The 26,414-nt window shown below is 38.2% G+C and overlaps 1 protein-coding gene and 1 long non-coding RNA gene across 4 annotated transcripts; one reads left to right on the plus strand and one right to left on the minus strand.

The window, feature by feature from the left end:
* Positions 1-1,022: 1,022 nt before the first annotated feature.
* LOC131236426 (uncharacterized) lies at positions 1,023-8,325 on the minus strand. Of its 2 annotated transcripts, XM_058233571.1 has the most exons (5): positions 7,669-8,315; positions 6,192-6,317; positions 4,588-4,739; positions 4,197-4,356; positions 1,023-1,362 (listed from the first exon to the last, which is right to left on the minus strand). In XM_058233571.1, the coding sequence occupies exons 1-5, from the start codon at positions 8,296-8,298 to the stop codon at positions 1,195-1,197; spliced, it is 1,236 nt and encodes a 411-aa protein (XP_058089554.1). In that variant the 5' UTR covers positions 8,299-8,315; the 3' UTR covers positions 1,023-1,194. The 2 variants fall into 2 exon arrangements, with proteins under 2 accessions (XP_058089554.1, XP_058089555.1); XM_058233572.1 differs by lacking the exon at positions 4,197-4,356 and having other exon boundaries at positions 1,154-1,362; positions 7,669-8,325.
* A 6,463-nt stretch (positions 8,326-14,788) lies between these two features.
* LOC131236427 (uncharacterized) lies at positions 14,789-19,145 on the plus strand. Of its 2 annotated transcripts, none has more exons than XR_009166745.1 (4): positions 14,789-15,855; positions 18,021-18,069; positions 18,280-18,767; positions 19,057-19,145. It is a non-coding gene; the product is annotated as an uncharacterized LOC131236427 (long non-coding RNA). The 2 variants fall into 2 exon arrangements; XR_009166746.1 differs by having other exon boundaries at positions 18,396-18,767.
* Positions 19,146-26,414: the final 7,269 nt, after the last annotated feature.

Raw genomic sequence — 26,414 nt, forward strand, 5'->3', positions numbered from 1 at the left:
TGTGTAACCGCCTAAACAGATTAACCGCCACCATGAGCTGGGTTTGGTGTCGGGAAGTTCGCAACCATTCATCAAGTTTAGTAAGTGGCGAAGGAGTTGCTCCGACCCGAATTCGAGATTTGGGAAGTAGTAGTGACCGGGTTCCGAATTTGGAGTGTAACATCAATAGATGGGAAATTTAATGTCCATCTTTGCTATATTAAAAAGGTCTAATCACTGATCTAGGCCATCCATCATGTGGTACCACCTTTAATTGCCCGTGCAACAAAGTGATCTCATCATCCCAACCATCCAACTAGTTATTAGGGAACGGACAATCCATATTATCATACTGGAATATAGCTAATCATTGTACAACATATGGGGCCCACCTATTGCTAATCCTTCCCAAAAGTTACTTTGACCAAACGACCTTAGTCATCAAATCAATGAATGGAAGAATAAACGGTCCATATTTATTATATAAGAAAGGTCATTAGGTGGTTTAGCCGCCTATCATGAGGAGCCCGCCTTTGCACTTGGAGAGGAAGAGTAGAGGAGATGATTGTGCTAGAGTGGTATGGAAGGCGCAGAGAGAAGGACGGGATGCTATTGTTTTATTAGTTCTATATTTTCAGAGGAATTTTTTCCCTAGCTTTCGGTTGGGAAAATAATTCCCAAGAACTGGGAAAATAGGGCACGTGGGACACACACACACACACAAAAAAAACACCAAGAAAAGGATGTAGCCAAACATATTTTCCTAGGAAAACTGGGAAGTTTGTTTGTTTTCAGAAAAAAAAAAGCAGCAGAAACCAAACACACGCAAGTAGATTATATTATAACATGGCAGGTTTTTCAATATCCTGAGTAACGGAGAAGGACCAAGATGCATCCTATATGTTCTTCTTCTACGTTTCTCTCCCTCCCTTTCTCCTCATTTTCCGAGTGTGTGGTAATTTGCACAATGTTTACAGAAGGGAGGCAAAACAATAAATACATGCAGGAGGATGACCTTCTGCGAAGAGGAAAAAAAGAGGTCCTTGCTAAAGCAATCACAAGGAATTTGATCCCCACTTGTATAGACTAGGTTGTCAGTCTGAAAATCATACAATTCCTCAATAACTGCATATTTTAAAAGAAAGTACCTTTCAGTAAATTTTGAGCCAGCACGTGAGAAAGGAAGGCATTTCTTACCAATATCTAACAAAAGATTCAGTTTGATTTTCCAATAGACATAATCACAGAGGTTCTTTTCTGAATCCTTAATGCCCATTTTTCCATATCTTCTCTAACTTCCCACACAGCACTTGCCTTCTCCCAATTCCAAACTTCTTTGATAGCTGTGGTTTTGCCTGTCTTTTTCTTGGACTCCCCAGCTTCCTACAAATGAAAAACAACCACATTTCTTAAGCACTTGAATCCTATTCAAAACAACCACTGATTCACATGCAAATATCGCAATCCACGTGTTCTCTGCACACTACACTGCCTGGGATTCATGTAAGGCTGCATTTGGGTGCACAAATGAATTGAATTGTGAACTTTCAGTTTGATCAAGTAGGAATGTCAAAATTTAGTGATGTTTCCTATTGATCATCCTGAGGATGTAGCCCTCAAATTTTCTTTCAAATCCAACTCGAAAGTATAGTAATTGCAATCTGGAGCCTAGGCCTTTGATATGAATGTTGAGGGAAGTCACCATCTGCTTATATCCCATTTCATTAGACTGATAGTTGAAAATCAATTTGATAGTGCCTCCAAATACACCCTGAAAGCAGCTCCCCCAATCACAGAGATGAAAGTATAATGGTTGTTTCCAACACATAGATTGGACATAAACATGTTCACAATTACTTGCAATCATGACCCACTGGAATTTATGACAATCATGATCTGTTTTCAGCTATTATTTTATATTGTTTACATAGTTGTGTTAAATTCTATTTATATGGAATTATGGATGCATTTCAATTTTATTCCAATAAGGGCCCGTGTCATTGACACCCTAAATGATTATCTTTCATTTCCACAATTTCAATGGAGTGCGAACATTACCAAACTGTTTGGGAGCCAATTTGAATAAGAAGCAATTTCTTTCAAAAAATTTTAAGGGCCAGCAGCAAGCTGAATTAAAATTTAAAAATTAAAAATTAAAAAAAAATTTAAAAAAAGAGTAAAAACCAAGTGGGGGTTAGTTTTACTTTCTTTCTGAAAACATCCTCCCCCCTCCCTCCCTCCAAGAACCACAATAAAATAGATTGTTCTGTAGCTGATTTTTTTAGTTTTATTTTGTGTTTTCTAAAAGGTGTTAGACCACCTTCCATTTTTTCTCCTCTTCCTTTTCTATGTAATAATGATGGCTGAGTATGGTTTCTTCTTGTTTGTGTGAGGAGAGTAGCATTGGGCATTAAAGAGGATGATGATGTAAAGAATGGTGGGGCTTTCTTCCTTCCAATGCAAATGAATGTTGGTGGGAATGGGCCAACAGTAGGGCCTAGTGTTTAAAGTAATAGTATTGTTACATGTATCAATGATCAGGTATATAAAAACATGCATCGGTATAGCCAATATTATTGTCGACACTCAGGAAAATACCGTTGTCTGAGGAAAACATTTGGAGAACGTTGGAGAAAAGGTGAATTTTTTCGGTGGAACTTCAGGAGATGTTAAAAGATACATGTTTACACATGTAGGAGTCAAAATAATTCCAAAAACAAATTATAGATAATAAGTTTCCATTTTATGGGGGCTTAACCATGTGTTGTATAAAAAAAAAAAAAATCAGTATAAAATAAATATATAAAATTTGTAGCCAATCAATAGATCGACCAACACTCATTAATATTTAAAAGTTTCACATTAACCACCAGTGAAAAACACATTTTCCAAGATAAAATAGAAAAATTAGGATTTCCCTGTTTTCACTTACAAGTTAATTTTTTGCCATCAAAAGCACCATCTCAGATGTCATCAAAATCTTAGGCCCCATATGGTCGCCACACACACACGCACATGTGCATCTTGAAAATGATTTCATCTCATTTTAGTTAACAATAATTATAAATTGGAGATTTTGGTAAGGATTGAAAATGATCTTGATAACCCATAATTTATGTAACAATGATCTATAACACATAATTATTACTGACTAAAATGAGATTAATCATGTTTTAGTGGCAACCAAACAGGATCTTAAGCCTTTCTCCTAGCAATTTGGAGTTGGCTTTTAAAGGGTAGATTGGCAAAAGTTTTACAATAAGAAAAAGAAGCTCAATGTTGCAATTATAGCAAGAATTATGTCCAGGAAGACACACTGCTTTCAATATTATCTATGTCAGTTATCATTCATGGTTTTAAATCCCAGTTTCAGAATGCGACTTGTTTTGGACCGAAACTGATCCAAGTCGGTTTTGGAGGGCCATCGACTCAGTTTCGATCTGTCTTGGAGGGTCGAAGACTAAAATGGGCTGAGAATAACCAAAACAAGCCAAGTCAGAATGAAACCAACACAGCTCATTCAAGACAAAAATGGAGACTACTTGGTTCCTTCGATATCTGAAACCATGAGATCAGTACATGGAATCCACATATATGGAATCCCTTCATTTAGTGGGCCCTGCCACAGATGAGGAGTACCTTCAAAACCACGCATGTTGAGTAATCTAGCCGCTGATTGGAGGACTCTTGAAGATTACAAATGTCCAGCTATGCAAAAGTCCAACCAACAGTCAACATTCAACGGGTAAAAATCATCCAATTGATGCTACAGTCATCTGAATGTTGCTACTTTTGGCATATAGCTTATACATCATGGAGGTAAAATAGATGAACAGGTGTGGGAAGCAGGTGCTTGATAACCAACGGATAACATTTAGGAGTTGATACTCTCTTAGAGTCCACTATTCAACTGAACACAAGGGTTTTGTTCTGAAAGTGACGATAAGTAGGAGAAGATAGTTTTTAGGAACCCAATACAGAATCAAATGTGAGTTTAAATCCATGAAGATCCTTCTCATTTAACCTAAAGATTACACTAAAGAGTACTTGTATGCACAAAAAGAAGAAGTCAAAATCATATATTATAACAGAGCTAAATGTATGAATCCAGTCCAAAATAATCAACTCTCAAGTCTGAATAACCCCCATTCACAAAAAAAAAAATTTTACAATTTTTGAAAAATAAATAAATAAAGAAGAGAAGTCTTGCACTGTACCTCTCCAAAAGAACATGTATTGCATGATGGTCCATTTGCATGTTCTGGCTCATCAAAGCGTAAACGGAGAGGTTGGTTTACGACCAACAGTGCTGTCTCAATATCAAGAAAGCCTGCTTCAACCATCCTCCTCAATGCTCTAGCTTGGGCGATCTTCCCTCTTTAAGAAATTGAACGTTAGTGGGGGATTTTTTTTTTCTAGAAGGAAACATGCAGAATTGCATCCTGGGTAAAACCTCGACCAAAAAGTGCAAGGGTGTAACCAAACAAGGCTAGTTGGAAAAGCTATGTCACTAACAGTAATCATAAAGAAGATGAACAATAACAAATTAACAGTGGAAATGAAAATAATAACTCAAACTTGTTCCACAAGTACAGCAAGCTCATAAACCTGCTTGGTTCCCTTAGCGGTGATCGACGCTCAGGTGAAGGTATAATCCCGGCCAACATTGCAGATTCTGCCAAACTGAGAAAGGAAGGGTGCTTCCCAAAATAAAAGGCAGATGCCGACTCAATTCCATACATCCCATGTCCCCAATATATCTGTAAAATCATATTTGCATGTCAGATTTACTCCAATCATAGATCTGACATCAAAATCAAGCAGGAAGGAATCTAAGAGACGGAATGTAAAGCATGCATAGTTTCATATTCTCTTAAGAGTAATTTACAGCAGAAAACTACTGCTTTCTTTCTTCATCTAATAATAAGGGGCATGCAGTCAGATTTGAGTGTTTATATTTAGAAGCTCACCTAAGCTATGAGAACTCAGCAACATGCATTGATTTGAATCACACTTAAACACGCTTAGACAAGGAATGGTTCACGTCCACCATGTGCAAGGGTGTGGAAGGCCCTGTCCCCTCAAGGGTCAGAGCATTGCATCGGTTGCTACAGCAAACCAGACTTTTACACTAGATAAATAGAAGATGGCCTTTCCCAATATGTGTGTCATGTGTAGAAATGACAAAGAATCAGTTAATCATCTATTCTTTCACTGCATGATCACTTTAGAAGTGTGGGATTTTTTTAACTCTATATTTGGAGATGTGTGGCTCTTCAATAAATCAATAGGAAGCATGCTGGTCGAATGGCTGTTCAAGGATTGTAAGGAATCTTTGTGGAAGATGTGTTTATTTGGGATTTTACGGCAATTATGGAAGAAAAGAGACTATAATATTTGAAAATAAGGTCTCATCAGTCGAATCTACCAAAAGGACCTGCTATTTGCTATCAGCTGGGCATTATCAAAGCAGGAATTCTGAAGCTATTCTACAGCAGATTTCATAGGAAATTGGGGGGATTTGTAGTCAGCTTTTGGGCAACTTGGATTTCAGTCTTGTAGCATTTTCCTTGTTTTGTATTGTAATCTATTGGGCCTGAGATTCGTGTGATGAGAGGGTCACGTGTCAAGCTTAGTTTTTTCATGTACTGATATTTTCATTTTAATAAATTAGGCTTATGAACATGAGTGCCACTAACAAACAAGAGGAAATGAAGGCATGTCAAAGAGAGAGACAAAACACTAAATATGCAGAAACCACCACTAAAACGATTGGGTGGTCAGATTAAGGATGCTAAAACTTCTGGAGAAGCTTGGTTATAGTTTAGCTTATTGGTTTGGATATGGCGGAATGGATATACACCATATATCGGTCACGTACGAAAGCTTAGCAATTACTACAAGTAAACAATTCAGATTTCATATACCTTGTGATACTTGGATCTTCATCATACAATATTAAACAAGCTAATTCCATTAATTCTTAAAATGTTTTGTTAATTCCTGCAACTCATGATTGCAAGCTTAATCCATAAAGCCTTCTTCTAAGTAAAACATTCAAAAGATTCTACAACAAATATGACTATATCAGTCTCGTCTGAGTAAATGAATTCAATTCAATAATACAATAGAACTTTTAGAAGCAAAAACCATGACACAAACAGAGTGTTGTGTCCACCATTGGCATTATGCAAGAAATGTACATACATTACCTTACTCAGATAGGAACATAGAATTTTCCATTTTGACATCTTCATCTCCAATATCAATGCCAACACCACCTCTATAATTTTTCTTGAAAACTTACGTTCATGCTTTAAGAAGACATTTTTCACAAGCTGCCAATTGAAATCAACAGAAAAAGAAGTGTGGTATTAGAAAAACCATTAATGACACTGAGAGCTCTAAAAAAATTCAAAATGAGCAAGCCATTGTTACACTTCTATTCCGAATCAAGCAGGCATGTCATCTTGATGATGATGGTGATGACTGGTAATCACATCATCAACATAACATCCATACTATGAAACCAATATTAGTGCGACCGTGTACAAGCCCCCCTGACTGAAATACATAAAGACATCAGCACAATGCATGCTGTTCGTTTGCCATAAGGATCAAATGGTCCTAACTGTTTGATCGATGTCCCGCAAATGGATGGAGACATTCAATGAGCAAAACCCCTACTATCAGGTGGTCAGGACCGTCTGACAGTATTCTTGGGCCAACCAATGGTGAGGCCTACAGGAGCTATGCGGCTGCATAGGGTTTGCAATGGGTTAGGCTGACCGAGGTAGGCCTGTTTAACAATTAACAGCTAGAATTTAGGCCTGGTCCAGCCATTTCAACAGGCCTAATCAGTAGTGGTCACAAATTTGCCTGCACTTGGGCTTGTTCATGGGTTGGGCTTCAATCAAACATGGTCGAACCTGGGCCCAGCCCATTTGTTATTCAATTCAGGGGAAAAAGGAGAGTGATCGCATGCGTTCAAACTTATGGTAATACATTCGAGCTGTGTGGGGCCCACCCATGATATGTACCTGGCATCAAACCATGCATCCAGTGTGCCTCTTCATGCTTGCTGCACATCCCAATAATAATAATATGATCCAAAACCACCTGCTGGGACACACTACAGGAGCAATGTACAATCATGCATTCACATGGTGTGGCCCACCTGAGTTTTTGGAACAGCCTGACTTTGATGGCCCTTCATCCTGGTGCGATGCACATGGTGACTTGGGTTATACACAACATAATGGACCCCACATTCCATCTGAAAGTTTCTACAGTGGGTGACACCCTCCCACATGTCCTCCATTGTTCCCTTTCATGTCGCCACCTGAATTATGCATCATGCTGAATTTAGGGCTCGAGGCCTAACATGAGTGATGAGTGCATTAATTGAGGGGTTAGATGGCATTCACACATCATATGGTGTGTAAATGATAATTGGCTGGGAATTAAAAAGAAAATAATAATAATAAGGCCAAGGCTGGAGGGTGGACGGGTCAGGGACAGTATCCAGATGGGCCAGTGTGGCGCATTTCCACGCCTACGGCCTTTATAACACATTCCAATTCCCCAATCCAAGCATGGTTGAGATCGATTATAAACTGTTCTGAATAAGACCTAGGCTCATATTATCCAGAAATTCTAATGGAAACAGTGAGGGAAGGAGAAACAGACCTGCTGAGTGATAGTGCTGCCGCCACCTCCAGCTGGAAAGAGCAATATAGCCCGCCATATCCCGATAAGATCAATTCCACAGTGCGAGAAGAAGCGGCGATCTTCGCAGGCCACAACTGCTTGCCAGACATGAGAGGGGATTTTGGCCGCAGCAGACTCGGCCTCTTCGGAGAAAACGAGGAGGCGGTGCCAGCGAAGAGGAAGATCTTGGGGAAGGAGACGAAGAGAGAGAAGGGCAGCAGAGAAGATGAGAGAAGGGAGGACGACTTGGAAAGGGAAAGGGAAAGGGTAAAGGAAAGAGAAAGGGGTTGGTGTGGTGGGATTTGAGGAAGATTTTGGCGGGTCGAGGATCGTACGAAGTATTATGGAGTTGGGGAGGAAAGGGAATGGAGTTTTGTGGGATCGAGTGAGCCGTTTGATGGACGGTGGTGAGGAGTGACCGCCGATCCTCTTCTTCTTGTCGATGATGAGCCGTTGATGGGAGGCAATCCAAGAGGACATGACCGATTGAATTGGTTGGGATTGCATTGGAAGAGAGCCGATATATACACACATACACATGATGGCATCGGTCACACATTCGACGCGTGGTAGTTGGCATTCGTCGAGCTTTGTGGGGTCCGCCACCATTCAACCGTTCGGTAGATGGGACGCGGATTAGCTACTGAACCCGACGATAGCGAGTCTTCGATACTGATGAAACGTCACTACGTTATTTGGCCCACCATGATGTATGTGTTTGTGTTGTATCCACGCCATCCATACATTTGGAGAGATCATTTGGGGGAATGAGATAAATAATAAGGCAGATCAGGGCCCATAGCCTTTTTCCACGGTCAGATGGGGTGGGCCACCCGAGTAATTCACATACATGATGGTGGGAGTCCACGGCAGGTTCCAGTCCCTGGATCAGGTGGCAAACAAACATCACTGTGGGCCCATGGTTTCAACGGTAGACTTTTCAGTTGGCTCCAGCAGTTTGGTTCACTATGATTTGGGTTTGCTTCATTTGTTAAGACCTGGGGATGATTCTACACGTGCCTGGGTAGGTCCCACACGAGCCAGAGTGGGGCCCACCATCTGTCAAGTAGCATATAAACATTGCAATGGGCTCAGGAGGGTTTAATGGTGAACTTTCAAACCCCACTGTTTTCTGTGGTGCGGTCCACCTGAGATCTGGATCTGTCTCATTCTATGGTCCAGATCCTTAAATGGTATTTCAAACTGGATGGACGGTTTGGATAACACGCATACACCCGGGTGTGTCCCATGAGGTGGGCCTCAGCTCGGCAGCGTGGTCCATTATCGTGGCCGCAGAAAGGTTTGGATCAAGCTATAATTTGTGTCTTCCCTTCATCCAGGTCGTGTGTGGCCTTATGTAAAGGTTAGATGGAAAATCAACATCATGGTGGGCCTTAGGAATGTTTTAACAGTGGGAGTCTCTGTCCTCGCTGATTTCTGTGGAGTCGCCCACCTGAGATCTGAATCGGTATCATTTTTAGGGCCCAAGGCCTTTCATGATCTAGAGAAATGGATGGACGGCGTGGATGAAACACATGTCTCATGGTCGCTGGGCGTGGCCCCACACCATCGGCCCCTCTTTGTTTGAACGCCAGCGCTGGCGCTGGACGCTGTGTTCGAGCGTCAGTGTATATATATATATATATATATATATATATATACACACACACACACCGAGGAATGCACACCACGGAAAACAGTGGGGAAGGTAACGTCAACCGTTGAAACCGATCCACCGTATTCATAAGTTAACTCGGACATGGTATAAGTTAAAGCACAAACATGAGCATGATCCAAAACTTTTGTGGCCCAGTGAAGTTTTTAATGGCAGGTGTTCAATCCCCACTGTTTTATGTGCTGGGTCCACTTGAGCTTTGGATATTTCTCACTCCTAGTCTAATGCCCTATAGTGATTTTTCTAAATGGATGAACCGCGTGGATACAACACATACATCATGATAGGCCTATAAATATTGTAGAGGACGTGAAGTAGTCATTGAAGAAATTATTCAGGGTTGTAAGTATTTACTTGTGATGTTTAATATCACGTATTGTCAATTGAGATAGATAAGTTGAACGAAAGGATTAAAAGTACATTTTTGTCTGCTATGGAAATGGTGTAAAAGGATAAATGCTATATGAACGAGTCGCATGAAGAATTATCTTCAGTCGTGACGTCAAATTCAACGAATGATCTATATTCCATAAGAATGAACATAAGGATGATGAAAAGACCGTTGTGGATGTTGAGATAAACAAAAATGATACAGGCTAATACTAAGACGCAAACAAATATACAAGAGAGGTGGAGCTACCACATGTGAGAAGAAATCGGTCAAAGAATTTTAGTTACCGGCGAGATATAGAAATGACTCAAATATTATATTTATCCTTATTATGGGCGAGGGGGATCTGTATACTTTGCAGGAGACTCTTGACGATGTAGATGACAAAATTTAGAAAGCAACGATGCATGAAGAGATAAACTACTTGTATAAGAATGAGATGTGTGAGTTGGTGGAGCTTTCCGTTGGCCATAAAACAATTAGGTGCAATTGAATCTTTGATGTAGGACGTAGCACAGAGACAGTACTAGCATGGTTGGACCAAAAGAATGTGAACCGTATATTGGCCGTAATTTTTTATTCGAGTATCATTATGGGGCGCACAACCTATTAATCTTTATTGAAACAGGTTATTCGAGGTTATATGACCCACAAAGTGGGTCGCATCTATCCATTTCTCTAGAAAACGTACTCTTTCAACTAAAAATGAAAATTTAAGAAAAAATTATTATTTTTAGTAATTTTGATTTTTTTTAATATTTTTTTTTATTTTTTAGAGTTTTAGATTTTCTTCTTTTAAAAAAAAAAAACAACTTGTAATTATACTAGGACTCTTCTAGCAAAAGTGTATTTTTAGAAATTAGAATTTAGAGGAGTTTTACTAGAATTGAGATTTTTGTTAGAGTTAGGATTTTACTATTTTTGGTAATTACAAATTTGTTTAGTTTTTTTTTTTTTAAAAACTTTATTAATAGTGTAACAGGGACACATACACATCAAACAATTATCTATCAATCAATTTATTTGAAATTTCTATTTTATTTTATTTTTTCTTCGTGGATTCAAGGTATCTCAATGAGTAGAGAAGATTCATGAATTCAGAGTAGTTATCCCCTTGAGGAAGATGATGCTCAATATCAACACGTCCTTCCATCTGTCAATCTTTAATAAGAAACATAATAGGTGTAAGGCAATGTTGGTAGCGAAAAGCTACGCTTAGAGAGAATATGTTGACTTCGCTCAGATATTCAAGCTTGAGGTGAAGCAAGTATCTATATCACACTCGTATTAGTGCTGGTTAATACAATCTCGAGATAGAATAGATGGATGCAAAGACAACTTTTCTATATCGGAAATTGGAATAACGGATTTACATGAAACAACTAAAAGGTTTCAAAATATAAAGGATAAAGAACAAAATTTTGCAGGTTGAAGAAATCGTTATACAACTTGAAATATTCGCGTAGATAATAATACATGAAATTTAATTCTTTCATGGTGAGTCAGAGGTTTACCATGAGTAGCTATGATCATTATACCTATTACAAGACACCGAGTGATGAAAAGTTCATTATTTAGTATCTCTATAATACAATAAGTTATAACAACAATCATTGGCTACACACACTTTAAGCTCTAAAGAAGTAATACGCTACCATTTGAAATTTGAAAGGGGGTAAAAAAGATAAGCATAGAAAAGATGGATTTTTTTATATATAAAGGAAGTCTCTTATGAAAAATTTAAAATGCAAAATATAATCATGATTAGAGACATTATTAGAAGACAAGAACGAAATTCCCGTGCACAACAGATGGCGGAGCAAAATCTAATGAATTTATAATAACAGTTTAACTAATATTAAAGTAATTAGTAATATCAAAATAAAATCGTGAAAAATCAAGCCTTTCTAAGACCCAAGGGGGACCTACTTAAGCCTGCAAGCATTACAAGAAAGGGTAGCTTAGCCGACTGATGGGGCTACCGTTTGCTAGCGGCCGATTTTAACAACTGCGGTTAAAGGGTTCTTTAAGAAGGAGAAAAAAAAAACCTAACTTCATTTCCGCCCCCTCATCTCCAGCTGCGCGCCGATTCTCCCTCTCAAGTCCCTCAAGCTCTCCCTCTCCCTCCCTCTCTCTGCCTCTCCATCTCGCTCTCCCTCTCCCTCTCCGCTCCCTCTCCCTCTCCCTCTCACTCTCTCTATCCCTATCTCTCTCTCTCTCTCTATCTCCTCGGCCCTCTGCTGCAGTTCGGCCTTCCGCTGCTCGTGAATCTCCGATTCTTAAGTATGATGTAAACCTTTTCCCTTCTTGCTGTTGCTTTCTGCAATTTAGAATACCTAATTAGGGATTTGCATTGTCGAATCCCGAATTAGGGATTTGCATTGTCATGGTATTTTCGTGCTGTGGCCCATCCATTTAGTGGCATCCCAGATGAAATATCCTCATCACTCTTCACACAACGGATGCAGTTGAGGCCAGGTGCTGCTGTATGCATAACGACATCTATGTTTTAGCATTACAAGCTAGATATAAAAGATCTTTTAATTTTTTTTATAATTTTTTTTTATAATTTTTAATTTCTAATCAATATGCAATCTTTTATTGTTTGCTAGTGTCATGGATATGCTTAGATACTTAGCTTACTCCTGACTTGTAACAGATCATTCTCCTTTCCCACAGTTTCCTGGAACTCGTAACAGATCATTCTTTAGTAAGAGTGTTGTCTCAACCCATCTAATGATTTTATTAACTTGACAGAATCCCAAATTGGCCCGAAATTCATGCAAACTATGGCACTTATCCCACTAATGCACATTCCTAAGCATTTGATATCATCCCACCAAGTTTGAGAAGCCCCTGCACTATGAATCAGATGGGACTGTTTATTAGTTTTTTTTTATTTAAATAAAAATTAAATGCTGAGAATCTGAATTGACTGAAACAAAATCAAGGACCTGGTCACTAAGCACTCCGCACATGTTTGAGAATTCCAACATGCTAGCCTGGGGAACTAGTGCAGTCTTACAGATGTCAGAATAGGATTTATTCAGCTGCACCCAGATAACATATCAGAAGATCAGCTTTTATATTTTGAATTTGAAGATGGGTGCTGGATACTTCAATCAAGATGGGAAAATACCTCTCTGATGGTTGTATCTTTCTTTGCCCTGCGAAAGAGCTTCACAGCAGAGCAAAGTATTATCTGCAGTGGAAACACATTCAGAATGATGAAGCTGCTTGCTTATGTTTCAATTTGATGCTTTTCATCATAGAAGACTTATGCGATTTGACAACACAGCTTCTAACTAGGTGTTGCTTCCGCTTCTAATCACACATCAGATTATCACTCCCGCTCCTGCTTCCTACCTATTTATACTTATTTACATTAATAGACGCTATCCCACGCCAGCATCCAAATCTGTTGCTGCTTCACTTTACTATGCAATCAGTTTCTTCTTCAATTTTGGGATGATTTAGTTTTGAAATCAGTAGTCTTATTGATCATTTTTTAGGTGTCTACCAAACAGGGCCTTAGGTGAGTTGATATTGTTTGCTTGTAGTAAACATTATGCAAATATCATTTTCTATTTTTAAATTAATCAATTTGAAGCTTTCTTTGTGTAGATATCTTTATGGCCATGTTACACTATCCTTTTGTCCAGCATTTTCATGGGTATTTACATATTTCCAACACTATCATTTTTGACTTGCCATTTGCTAGTATCTAACCTATTTTGATAAAATTAGATCCAAAACTTTTGTGACCCACAAAAAAAAAAATGTTTATAATGGTCTTCCACCACTGTTTTGTATGTTGTGGTCCACCTGAAATTTGTATATAGTTCATCTTTTGGCCCATGCCATAAAATTTGTATATTGTTTACACCATTAAAAACCATAAATTGAAATGGATCTGCTGCAGATGTTACTGTTAATGAAGGTGGTATCCATGATGCTCTATTTTGGAATTATTTCCTCCTCGATTATCTCTTAATAAAAATCTCTTGTTATATCTCATCATATTGTCAGGATTCTTGATAAAAAGAAGGAAAAAAAAGAAGAAGAAAAGATTGTTGCGTGTATCTTTTCTCTATGTTCCTTAGAAGGCTAATTGGTTGACCTGCCTGGAAAATGGGTGTGTCTCATTAGCATCTGTTTTGTAGTCTGGATTTTTTTCTTAAAAAAAAAAAATAATTATGATCAATTCTGAATTTTCTTTTCTTTTCTTTGGATGCTTGGGATAGTTCTTGGAAGAGTTCGAGTGGCTGTAAGACTACGACCTCAGAATGCAGAGGAGTTGGTTGCAGATGTTGATTTTGCTGATTGTGTAGAATTGCAGCCAGAGGTTTTTCTAATTGCACTTCTCTTTTGTTTCTAATTGCATATGCCTAAATTTACAGCAGATGTGCAGCGTGTAATGCTTTCCAAAAATAAATGAGAAATGTAAGTCAATCCATGGGCACCAATCACATGGCCATTCTCATGTTTTGCAAAATGATTATACTGATGCTCAAGCAGAGGATTATAGGCCCTTGTATAATGTTAATGTGCAAGCTTGGGCCTGAAATCAAAGGCCATATGTGCTTTTAGACCCAATGACTTAAATGGGCCAAATTGGGGCCAATTGAAATAATTCTAGTTTTCCTAGTGTGGCTTTGAGTCATTTTATTGAAATTTCTTTTTTGTTACCTAATACCTGAAATGGATATTGCCTAATTGCTGCGCAGATCTTGGACACATTATAAAATCAGTATCATTCTATTTTGGCCAAGAGGTTTTCTGGCAATACTTTTGCCTTATTTTACATGCCCATTGCTGGCTCCACATCACCTTTCTAGAGGGCATTTTAGTCACCCAAAGTGCCTTCATAAGGGGGATATGGAAACAAGCAGCGGGTGCATCCACAACACCATGTGTGAACCTTGTACTATTTTCCTTTGGTTGAAAGTGCTAAATCATTAGTTGATCTTTGCTCAAAAGCTGCCTGTCTTCCCTCTTATATGTTATAGGATTTTATTTGCAATGTGTTCTTTTCTCAGTTCAGAATATTTATCTGTCAATGTTTTTCTTTTCCTTTGTTATTGTATATTATTCTGTTTTTTCAGGCTTTTTGGGACTATTCTGAGAAAAAGTTGCTTGGAACAACAAAGGCAGAATGTTCTGTTACAAGCGAATGGTCTCCCAATGGATGCTACTTCATGACTGCAACAACACCATACAGTGATTAACTTTAGTTAAGCATTGATGTATTGACTTTAAAACCCTCCCACAACGTATTGTAGCAGTAAGGGCCTCCAAAAGCCCTCCTACATTTTTTTTACACACTCACACCAATTCATGGAAGCCTTCAGAACTTAAACAAATCAATTCAATCAACTCAAATTAACAGATATTAAGGGGTAAAAACATACTTCTATCAAGCTTAAGGAGAAATTCAATCAATAAAAAAACTGAAAATTTGAGCTTAGTAGCTGTATGGATGTGAAAAGGTTTGTTCCTTTGTGGGGCCTGATTCAGTCCTCCTCTTTGGATGATCTCTTATCATCCACCTTTATCTGGCATTTAGAGCCATTTCAGCTTTGTTCTTTTCTTCAATAAAAGTTATGTTGCCATTATATTGCCATTAAAAAAACTAAAAAATGTTGGGTAAAAGTGCAGTTGCTTGTACCCATATATATGTTTTGTGAGCATTCTCACATGAGGTTGATGGTTATGCAAATTATTCTAAACTTTAATTCCGATCTTCTTTAATTTATTATTGCTATTTTTCTTCAATTTCCTAATCAAATTAGAAAGAAAAGGTTATCATGAGGCTTATGGCTTGCCTTTGCCTCACGCCTTTTTAAACCATAGGCTTCCATAACTCTCTTTTTCATGATTCATATACACTCCAAAAGATCATCAGAAAATGGTTTTGTTTGTGTTTGAATTTAGAAATTCGCTGGCCAAAAGTAACTGCTGAACTTGTTTTCATCACTGTTGATGTAAATAAATTCAGAGTCCAATACTGTATTCTGACAATATTATTCTCATGTTTTGCTTCTTTTTTTTTTTTTTTTTCGAGTATTTGTTCCCTTTCTTCAGGGACTTGCATTACCAGGTGAGATACTGTTCCAAGTGTACATTTCATTAAGAAATTATGTAATGTCTTTTGCCTTTTTGAAATCTAGTCGTATGGTTGTGGGTATAGATGTATAATGTTTTTTTTTTTTTTTTTAATCATTAATCTTTCTGGAATTTCTTCAAAATGGCATGTGCATCTTTCATATCTGAAGAACTTGAATTGATATTGTACTCTATGATCATCCTACTTTTCCTGAAATTATGGAACGTTTGTACTGTATTGATTGCCCTCTTGATTATATTGGTGCAGTCGTCTCTTGCTTTAAACTGGGTTCTTGCATGCTCATAAGCTTCCATGGATTTGATACTACTAGTTGTCAGTATAGCAGTTTACTCAGTGTTCTTTATTTGGGTGATAGTAGAATTTTTCATGGAGTGGAAGAGATGTTTGGATAATGAAGAAATAAAACATGAAACAGTTGATAGGAAATCTATGGTTCTAAGTGAGGTTGTTGTTCTTTGTAATGTTTTAATCTCTATTTCCTATTTAGGTTTTCTTGTTTTTGAGACATTGCGAGCAGATTCAAGTTTTGTCGAGTTTCATCGAGTTTTCTTTTTTCAAGTTTTATTAGTTTTGACTAGTCAAGTGACTGAATCTTAAAAAAGTCTCGACTGAATTGTGACTAAATTGATTTTTTTTTTTCCTTCCTTTTTTCAAGTCTTGGTTAAATCTAAAATTTTCTTAATGAAATCATGTGGAAGTTTTCAGAATGCTGGAAGTAGGAACACGTGGTTCCATTGTGTTTCATGATAACTAAAAGTCGTCTTTCTTTCATTCTTTCGGATATAAATTCATGTGGAACTTTTTTTTACAAGTTTGTAATCATCTTTTACCATAAGATTGATATTTGGAGCATATGTATCTACGGAATAACCTGGAAGAACTCAAAAGCTTCCATTCCCTTGCAGCAGCTGAGTGCTTCACTCGTATAATCGCCTTTTAGAACCTTACTGTTAATACATTGATGAGTATTTTCTCTGTCATGCTCAGCTGGGAGCTGACCAAATTCTTTTGCAGCATTAGGCTGACTGCCTTTGACACTGTTAAAGGCTGACTACCTATGATTGGTTGTAGACAATCAGCATTAGGCTAAAATAACTGTTCCAACTGCCATGCCATCTTGGTTCTTTAGTTGTTCTAAAAGAGGATGGGCATATTTTTATTCCAATGTCCAATCTCTATTGTTTTCTCATTGGTCTTGCACTGATGATATATTGATTGCCCTTTCAGACTTCAGTTGGATAGATTCAGTATGTCCTATGTACATTGTAATCAGCTGCATTATGTGGCCCTGGCTCATTGTTTTATCCATCTTCAAGCCATCTGCTGAAAACTCATTGTTTTCTATTTGTTTCCTCAAATCATACCCATTTTTTTCAGATCCTCTTTGTCGAAAGGTGGGAGAACCATTTTCCAAGAAAATTAGTTTTAAGTTGGGAGCGTGATCTACTCTATTGATGGGTTAATCTTAGATACTACAAATCACTAAGCCATAAACCAAGAATTATGTAATACTTCATCCCATACTGAACAAATTATTTTTGTACTACATTGATTTTTTTATCTCAATGTGAATGTGGTGCATCATTATATTTTTCTTACTAGTAAGTGACTAAAAATCCTCAAAGCCATTGGTACTTATACCATCCCACATTTTGCTTCCTTCTTGTGGGTCCAATATACGATTCCATCTTTGATAAGAGCCTTTGGCAGCCAGATTCTATAGGATGATTTTAGACTGACCCCATCTTGTGTGCAATATCAAACTGTGGTAAAAGGCAATGTAGGATCCAGAAATTCAGAACATTCTATCTGACCCCATCTTGTGTTCAATATCAAACTGTGGTAAAAGGCAATGTAGGATCCAGAAATTCAGAACATTCTATCTGACCCCATCTTGTGTTCAATATCAAACTGCAGGTTTTTGCCCACAAAAGATAACCTGAGGAGAAGGGAAATGGACAGAGAAGTGCAAGCAATTATGAGAAGTGGGAGATGGTCTCTTTTCTAAACTGAAAACACAAATACTAGCGTGGTTCAAAATTTATGTCCTCATGAATGTTTCAATGGTGGGTGTTCATTCTCCATTTTTGTTTTTTCCTGTTATGTGGCTTACTTGCATTTTGTATCTGCTCCATCAGCTAGACATCATCATGATTAGGAACTCAAATGGATCTTCATCAGTATGATGTAAGTATCCGTTCTTCCATTGTTTCGATTATTGTTTTTTAGTCTAGTATATTAATCAGTATAATTTTTCTGATTACTCTTGTTGATGAGGATGATGGTCAAGGTGGTCCTAGGTCCTTTTACAACCATTTCCATATATACATTATATAATTTGGCATATATATGCATCAATCTCTCTTTTATAACAATGTTCACTGACACGTGCTGCAGAAGATGTTCTCACTTTATGGGACCTAGACACAAATGTTCTTGTAGCTGTAATTGAAGATACTCTTACAGTGATTGTCTGAATATCATTATCTAATTGTGTTGTGTGTGTAAAGTAGACATTTGACGTGGATCATTGCTGAAAAATGATTGATGGTTATCATGCACATTAATTTGACGTGGAAGCTTACCAAAAGAGATGAGGCCTCGGTGCAAAGCAAGAGTGCCATAGAAAAAGGTTTATTTTTTAGTGTTTTTTTTTTTTCATGCAGAATTCTCTGTTTTCATTGACGATTTCATTGAATTGAAGTTGGGTTTCTTTGGAAATTGGTTTGGGATCTGTTTGATAGTATTTTTGTGTTTGTTGAGTTGAATTGTTGAAGAAACGATGACCAAGAAAAGGAGGCAGTTGATTGATAAACAGCCTGATGGCAGTAGTGGAGGTTATTCGGGTGGGATCCGTGATCTTGAAACACAACTCAAGCTTTATGGTGCGGATTCCAAAGAACTCAAGTGGATTTTTCTTTTCTTTTCCTTTTTACCTTTCTTTCTGGAAGATGACTTTGAAATGGCATTTGGTTGTTTTGTTTCTTTGAATTTGGCTCTCCAATGCTAGAAAACGGTAACTTTCATTTTGGGTTTTTAAATTCGTAGGGCCTCAACTGCAGAAATTCAAAACCCAAATCCAATTTTTGATTTTTGGATTCAAAATTGTTTGGCATTTAGAGAGCCAAAGTTTCTATGGCCTAAATATAGATTACTTGACCTTTTGTTGTGCAGATGTAGAAAGAAATAAAAGAGCTAATTCAACATTGAGATCTTGCTCAATCTCTTCTCAAGGGCTGGTCTCTTTTCTCAACACTTTTCAGGTATATTGGAACCAACGGTGAGATTGATGAATGAATGGTGGCCCACTTCATGTTATTTATATCGAAATTCTCACTAGTTACTTGTGGCGGAGGATGATGATCCAACCAAGTTTTCAATGGTGACTTTAAGATGGTCTATCAAGGCCAGATTGTCAAAAGTTCTACTTTGATAACATTCTCATTGCCTTCATTATCTTGATTGTTGATTGCCAGATTGAGCTTGCAAAAATGTTGTTGGCGGAGGGACAAAGTCATCTTTTTGTACATTGGCCTGCACAAGGTGTTGATGATGAAGAAAAAGAAAAGTTTCTTTGATCAGGTTCATTTTCATGACACTTTTTTTTTTTTTTTTTGTTATTATTTTTGATTCTTACGAGTACAAGAACCTTGTATTCCATGCATTCTCAGTTTATTTTTACAACTCAGCTGCTGTATCCTGGAAATATTAAATGGTCTCTGTTGATTTTCAAGTCCAGCAGCAAAAGTTTAACATTGGTTTCAACTTTTAACCTTCCATTTTCCTCACTCAAACATTTATTTTTCTTATTATTATGATTATTTTGAAATTTATCTTTGGAAGCCTTGCTGACCACATATTTCTGGTAGAAGACCAAACTGATTTTGATGGGTTTCTGGAAACCTACATTGCTTTGTACCTGTCAGCAAGATTGTTAATATTCTTCACATATCTGCTTATTGATGTCAAGTAGCTCTTTTCTAGGTAACTCGGCTTAATTCAAGCTATCTAGGTGGTTTGGCATCATATATTGGAAGATTTTGATGGATTTCTGGAAACCTACATTGCTTTGTACCTGTCAGCAAGATTGTTAATACTCTTCACATATCTGCTTATTGATGTCAAGTGGCTCTTTTCTATAGGTAACTCGGCTTAATTCAAGCTATCTAGGTGGTTTGGCATCATATATTCGAAATGCTAGGAATCTGTTAGCAAATTCAAAAGCAGGGAAAATGGAAATGGCTTTACTCCGGTAAGTGAATCCATTAAATTTGTCTTCAATTTCACTTTTTTTTTTTTTTTTTATATATAATGAGAAAGATTAGCACTATGGCTACGGTAGCATGGTGGGGTACTCATCTTCAGCTACGGATTTTATCCGTAGCTTTTGACCCCTTTTCTGGTCGGTAGCAAAAGCTGACGATTTAGCGGCGTCTAGCACAACTGTCAGTAAAGTTTCTGGCCGTCGGTAAAGCCTTTACCAACTGAGGCTTTACAGGCAGTTAGCTAACCGCAGGCAAAGTATTTGCCGGCGGTTTTATTGGTCTTTGCCGGCGGTTTTGACCATCCTATACATTCAACAACATACATACGAATGAGCACATGCAATGATTATATATATATATATATATATATGTCTTGGCATTGTGTTACATGTGTATAACATCTAATCCATGCAAAAAAGGTGGGTCGTGCTACAATCCACTTATTAGTTTAGCCATGGCAGTAGCTTGAGCCATATCATTATCTGTCCATTATGAATGGCCCAGATAAGTGGGTCATCTACATGGTCAAGACATGAACTCAATAGAGATGAAGATGGATGACCTTTGTCCAATAATATGCCAAGTCACTATGGGAGCAACATACAATCCGACCTTTTGAATGGATTGGACATGTTTTGGTGGAAAATAAATAAATGTACGTGATGTTCACATATAACTGTTAGATGTTATATTTTTATATTATATAAACAGTAGAGGATGCTCGAGGTTATCACTTAACTCATCTAAGAACTGAAAGTTTATTTGCAAGACATGTGGCAGTGTTTCATGTGTGTGCAGATCCACACCATTTGTTAATTGGAGTCTACAGTTGGTTAGCATGCCCTGGCACCAAAATCAAGATGCTCCAGTGATGTAGCATGAGTCAAGCATAACTTCTATGGTCAAAAGAAAATTAGACAAAAGTTCAATATAGGTGAAAACAGTCTAAACTCGCACTATAGCTCCTGTTGTCTATCACCTTGCCACCTGTTGTCAAATTCATACATATAATATATTGTTAGAAAGTTATTAATGAGACCTATTACATTACAACTAACAAAGTTTATTTGACTATAGGGATTTCTTAAGAAAAAAAACCATTTTCGGTTAAGAGTCGGTTCTCATGTTCAATTCCTTTTTTAAATAAACTAAATTTTGTTTATAAGTTTGAATTGGTTTAGGCATTTCCACTTCTTTTATTTACTATTTGGGAAGAAAAAAAAATTCTATTTTGAGTTTTATTATATTTTTATGACATCTTTTCTTACATAAACATAACAATTACATTGCAAAGGATACTTCATTCATTTTTCTCAACATTTGTCTCATTTTTAGAGACTTTTCTACTTTATTATTTCAAAGTTATGAGTTGAAGGATTATCTTAAAGAAAGATGCTTCACCCATTATATAACCCGTCGGCAGGACCCATCCATTGGATATTTAATGTTGGTCACATGAAAGGTTTCATTTTCTCTCACACAAATGTTTTATGTATGGATGAAAGTCGGGCAGGTCGAGTTAGTGCTCAACCCTAGCCCAATCCAAAGTTCATATACATCAACCCTCATCCAACCCAACCCAACCTCGGTTTGAGAATTCTCAACCCAAGCCCAATCCAAGTCACAGCTTGGTCAGGCCAGTCGAGTGGATACATGCTAATATTTTCCTTATTAAATTAGTCTATTATATTTTCAATACACATCTTATTTTTTGTACCTATGATTTTATTAATTATATATATAGTTATTTATTGTAAAGAACTTCATTTTTTCTAAACAAACAAGCTAAAATATAGGACAACTACTCCTTTAAAAGACGTTGTGGAGCACACAATCTATTTGGGAGAGAGAAATCTAGCATATCTTGTCAGCTTAAGTAATTGGAAATGACGTGGACCAATGAAATCTAACGGCACTGGAATTTCTTGTACCTTCAACACAGACGATCCACACTCAATTATAATTTACAAGTAACTTATATATCGATCGGGTTCGGGTTAGGTCAGGCAACCCGAGACCTCAACCTGATCTCAACCCAAGTTTTAATGGGTTGGTGTTTGTATATCCTAAGCCCGAGACCAAACCAGCCTATACATCTTAATTACCCAAGCCCAACCTAATGTTGAGTCAGTCACGGGTCATTCAGGTTAAACCCACCAGCCCTAGTTTTACACCAACACAGTGAGTTGTGATGGAAAGCATCATTCTAACATGATCAATTCAAATGACCATAGTTTCCACCATGTGAACTTTCTATCCAATGTCTGCAAAAATCTCATGTACGTCCTTGGAACCTGGCACCTCCTAGTCTTGAATCCCAACCATTAAAATGGAACATAAGTACATCCATCCATTTCGCCCAAATAATCTTCAAAAGGGAGGAGCGGATTAGGTGCAGACCTGGCCTCGCACAAGATAATGTGGCCCACCTTGATGTATGTATTCTCTATCTATGATGTCCATTTGTTTTCCTAGATTATTTTAAAGCGTGAGCTCATAAATAAAATATATTCAAATCTCAGGTGGACTATACGATAAGGACATAGGGGTGGTTGACCATAAAAAACTTCTTGTGGAAATAAAAGTTTTGGATCAAGCTGATATTTGTTTTTCTCTCAAGGAAATGTACATTGTTCAGAAAACTGGTTCGTCTAGTTCAAGTCCTGGTCCGACCTTGTTCTACAAATTATCCACCTGGGTCTCAAAAGTTTTTAACATGCGATCTAAAATATATTCAATTGTTTTTTCGGTGCCTGTTGTTTTTAAGTGTTGTGTGTGTGCTGGAGCCCACTGTGTTGTGTATATGCAATCCAAACCGTGCAATAAATGAGCCCAGCCATAATGATTAGATTCTTCAAGAATTAGGCCTATTCAATCATTAGGTGGGCCACACCTTAGTGTAATGATCTGCTTATGGTTGGGCAAGCTTATTTTTATAGTGTTGCAACCCTCTTAGGCAAGTAGGATGCGGTACACACCAAGGTGGGCCTAGCGCAATCCTTGTCTAATGGACGGGGATTGTGTTGTGACGAGCTCAAGATGCAATAGTATAGTGTGGATTCTCCTTGATGTCTATCATCATGATGTATGTGTTTTATTCACCCAGTCCATCCATTTTTCCAACTCATTTCAAGGCATTAGCCCAAAATTAAAGTACGTACAAAGCTCAAGTAGACCACATGACGTAGGGATGAACGTAATGAGGATAACTACTCCGAATCCATGGAGCTTCTTTGGACTCCTCACAGAGACTTCTCGAATCCACGAGGAAAGAAAGCAGAAAATAGAAATAAATTCTAATAAATTTGAAATTGATTAATTAATTCATAAAAATGAGTTCACAACCCTTTAAATAGGGGTACCAAGCAATGGGAAAGAAATCAGAATCAAACTACAACTAAAACTCCTAGAATCCGCAACTTACTATAAATAGTAAACTTACTATTTTATAGACGGTCGTGATGTCTACTAGTGCGCAAGGTTTTCGGCCAAAAATAGTAAGTGTCCTATTTGGATTCACCAAACCGTTCTCCTAATTATTCTAAGCTCTTTTCATGTTGGATGCAACTCTTAAAGCCTGACGGATGAAGAGTTATAATCAAACTAAAACTTACTATTTATAGTAAAAACGAAATTAAAACAAGAAAACGACTGTCGATCCAGGGGTATTTCGCAAATCCGGGTTACGCAACCCGGCGTAGCAGGGTTATTTGGCTAAAGTAGCTCATTCTACCCCCAAAATCATATATTTTACGCCTGATAACTAATTCCGGGTTGTGAGATACGCCCGATCTAAGGTCCAACGGTCCGAATCACTTCTGTTGTCGACCGGGCCTTTTCTGATCCATCTTGGCCATGAAATTGTCCGCGCCCCGCTCTACATCAGCCCCCTCCACTTCAAAAGAACTCGTCCTCGAGTTCTCATCCTGCTCTGGTTCATGATACTCGGTCAGGTCCGTGACGTTGAAAGTCGATGAGATCGCCATGTCATCTGGAAGATCAATAACATAAGCGTTGTCATTGATCTTTCGGATGATTGTGATGGGTCCAATCTTCTTATTTTTCAACTTGTTGTACATCTCTGTCAGAAATCTCTCTTTGCGCAGATGGACCATAACGCGGTCGCCTACTTCAAACACCTTTTGTCGCCGGTGCTTGTCCGCTTGTTCCTTGTACTTCTCGTTCGAGGCATGTAGCTTGGTCTGCACTTCCGCATAGATGCCCATGATCTTATCTGCCATATGTTTTGCTGCAATGCTCATGCTTGGGTGCTTGGGCAGAGGGACCAAGTCAAGTGTGTGGCGAGGCACTTGTCCGTAGATAATCTGGAATGGTGATTTCCCTGTCGAACGGTTCACCATGTTGAATGCAAACAATTCTTGAGACAAGGCCAAATCCCATTGCTTTGGTTTTTCTCCTGAAATACAACGAATGAAGTTTCCCAACGTGCGATTCACAACTTCGGTCTGCCCATCAGCCTGTGGGTGGTAAGCATTGTTGAATTAAAGTCGTGTATCGAATCGAGTCTACAAAGTCCGCCAAAAGTGGCTAATGAACTTCGTGTCACGATCAAAAGTGATGGTCTTGGGGACCCCGTGTAGCTATACGACCTCCCTGAAGAATAGATTCGCCACGTGTATTGCATCGAGGGTCTTCTTGCATGGGATAAAGTGTGCTATCTTGGAAAAACGATCTACCACCACGAACACCGAATCCATGCCGTGTTGTGTTCGTGGGAGACCAAGCATAAAGTCCATTGATAAATTCTCCCAAGGACCATCAGGCATAGGTAACGGGGTGTAGAGGCCCGTATTCTAAGATTACCCCTTAGAGGTCTGACAAACATGACAACGTTGTACGGCTTTTCCCACATCACGTACTAATTGCGACCAGTAATACCGCTCTTCCACAAGAGCTCGCGTCTTGTCTCGCCTAAGGTGCCCACTGAGGCCACCTCCATGTAGCTCCTGAATAATCTGCTCCCTCAAAGAACTTTAGTGGATGCACAATAGATTCCCTTTAAAGAGAAAATCGTTATGGATATGAATGTCACTGGGGTAACCTTCTTGGCACTTCATCCAATAATCTTTGAAGTCCTCATCCTCGGCATACAGCTCCTTGAGATAGTCAAAGCCGACCACCTCATTGCTCATCATAATAAGTAGTGATGCACGACGGCTAAGTGCATCAACCACCTTGTTCTGCTGCCCTGACTTGTGCTTCAGAACGAACGTGAATTCCTGTAAAAACGTAACCCATCTAGCATGCACATGCTTCTTGTTAGTCTGACTATTAATAAACTTTAATGCTTGATGGTCAGTGTATAGAACAGACTCTCTTTGAATCAGATAATACCGCCAATGTCGCAGCACTTGAACAACTGTGTACAACTCAAGCTCATAAGTCGACCACTTCTTTCGTGCTTCGCTGAGCTTCTCGCCGTAGAAGGATACTGACCTGCCTTCCTGTGATAATACTCCTCCAATTCCGACATATAAAGCGTCACCTCAACCTCAAATAATTTATCGAAATTAGGAAGCACCAAGACCGGTGTTGTAGACAAACGATGTTTAATCTCATGAAAGCTCTTGTCAGCTTTATCGGTCCACTAGAATGGTCATTTTTTTCATGCAATATGTTATAGGCGCAACTATGGTGCTAAAATTTCGTACAAATCAAAGATAGAAAGTCGCCAACTCGTGAAAACTCCTTACCTCATAAATGTTTGTCAGGATCGGTCATTCCTTAATAGCTCGCACATTTTCATTATTCACACGAATGCCTGTGGACGTTACAACAAATCCTAAAAATAATAGGCTGTCAGTTAAAAAACTATACTTCTTTAAGTTGAGGTACAACTTGTTAATTTGTAGGACCTGCAGCACCTGCCTGAGATATTTTCTGTGCTTTGCCTCATCCTGGCTATATATCAATATGTCATCAAAATATACTATCACAAATCGGCCAGTGAATGGTTTTAGAGCTTGATTCATCAAGCACATAAAAGTACTTGGTGCGTTCGATAGGCCGAAGGGCATGACCAGCCACTCATACAACCCTTCCTTGGTCTTGAATGCCGTTTTCCATGCATCACTAGGTCGGATATGAATCTGATGGTACCCACTCCTTAGATCTAATTTAGAGAACACCATGGCCCCTTTTAGCATATCAAATATGTCTTCCAACCGTGGTATTGAGATCGATATTTGATGGTAATTTTGTTGATTGCTCGGTTGTCGACACACATGCGCCAGCTTCCATCTTTTT

Source organism: Magnolia sinica, chromosome 2 (assembly GCF_029962835.1).
Source record: "Magnolia sinica isolate HGM2019 chromosome 2, MsV1, whole genome shotgun sequence".
NCBI lineage: Eukaryota > Viridiplantae > Streptophyta > Magnoliopsida > Magnoliales > Magnoliaceae > Magnolia > Magnolia sinica.

Excerpts from the sequence above, each read along its gene's own strand:
- LOC131236426 (XM_058233571.1), bottom strand. The coding sequence starts at position 8,298 with ATGGTGGCGGACCCCACAAAGCTCGACGAATGCCAACTACCACGCGTC. Across the intron at positions 4,740-6,191 it reads TATGTTCCTATCTGAGTAAG|ATATATTGGGGACATGGGAT; the intron begins GTAATGTATGTA and ends ATGATTTTACAG. Across the intron at positions 1,363-4,196 it reads ATACATGTTCTTTTGGAGAG|GAAGCTGGGGAGTCCAAGAA; the intron begins GTACAGTGCAAG and ends TTTCATTTGTAG.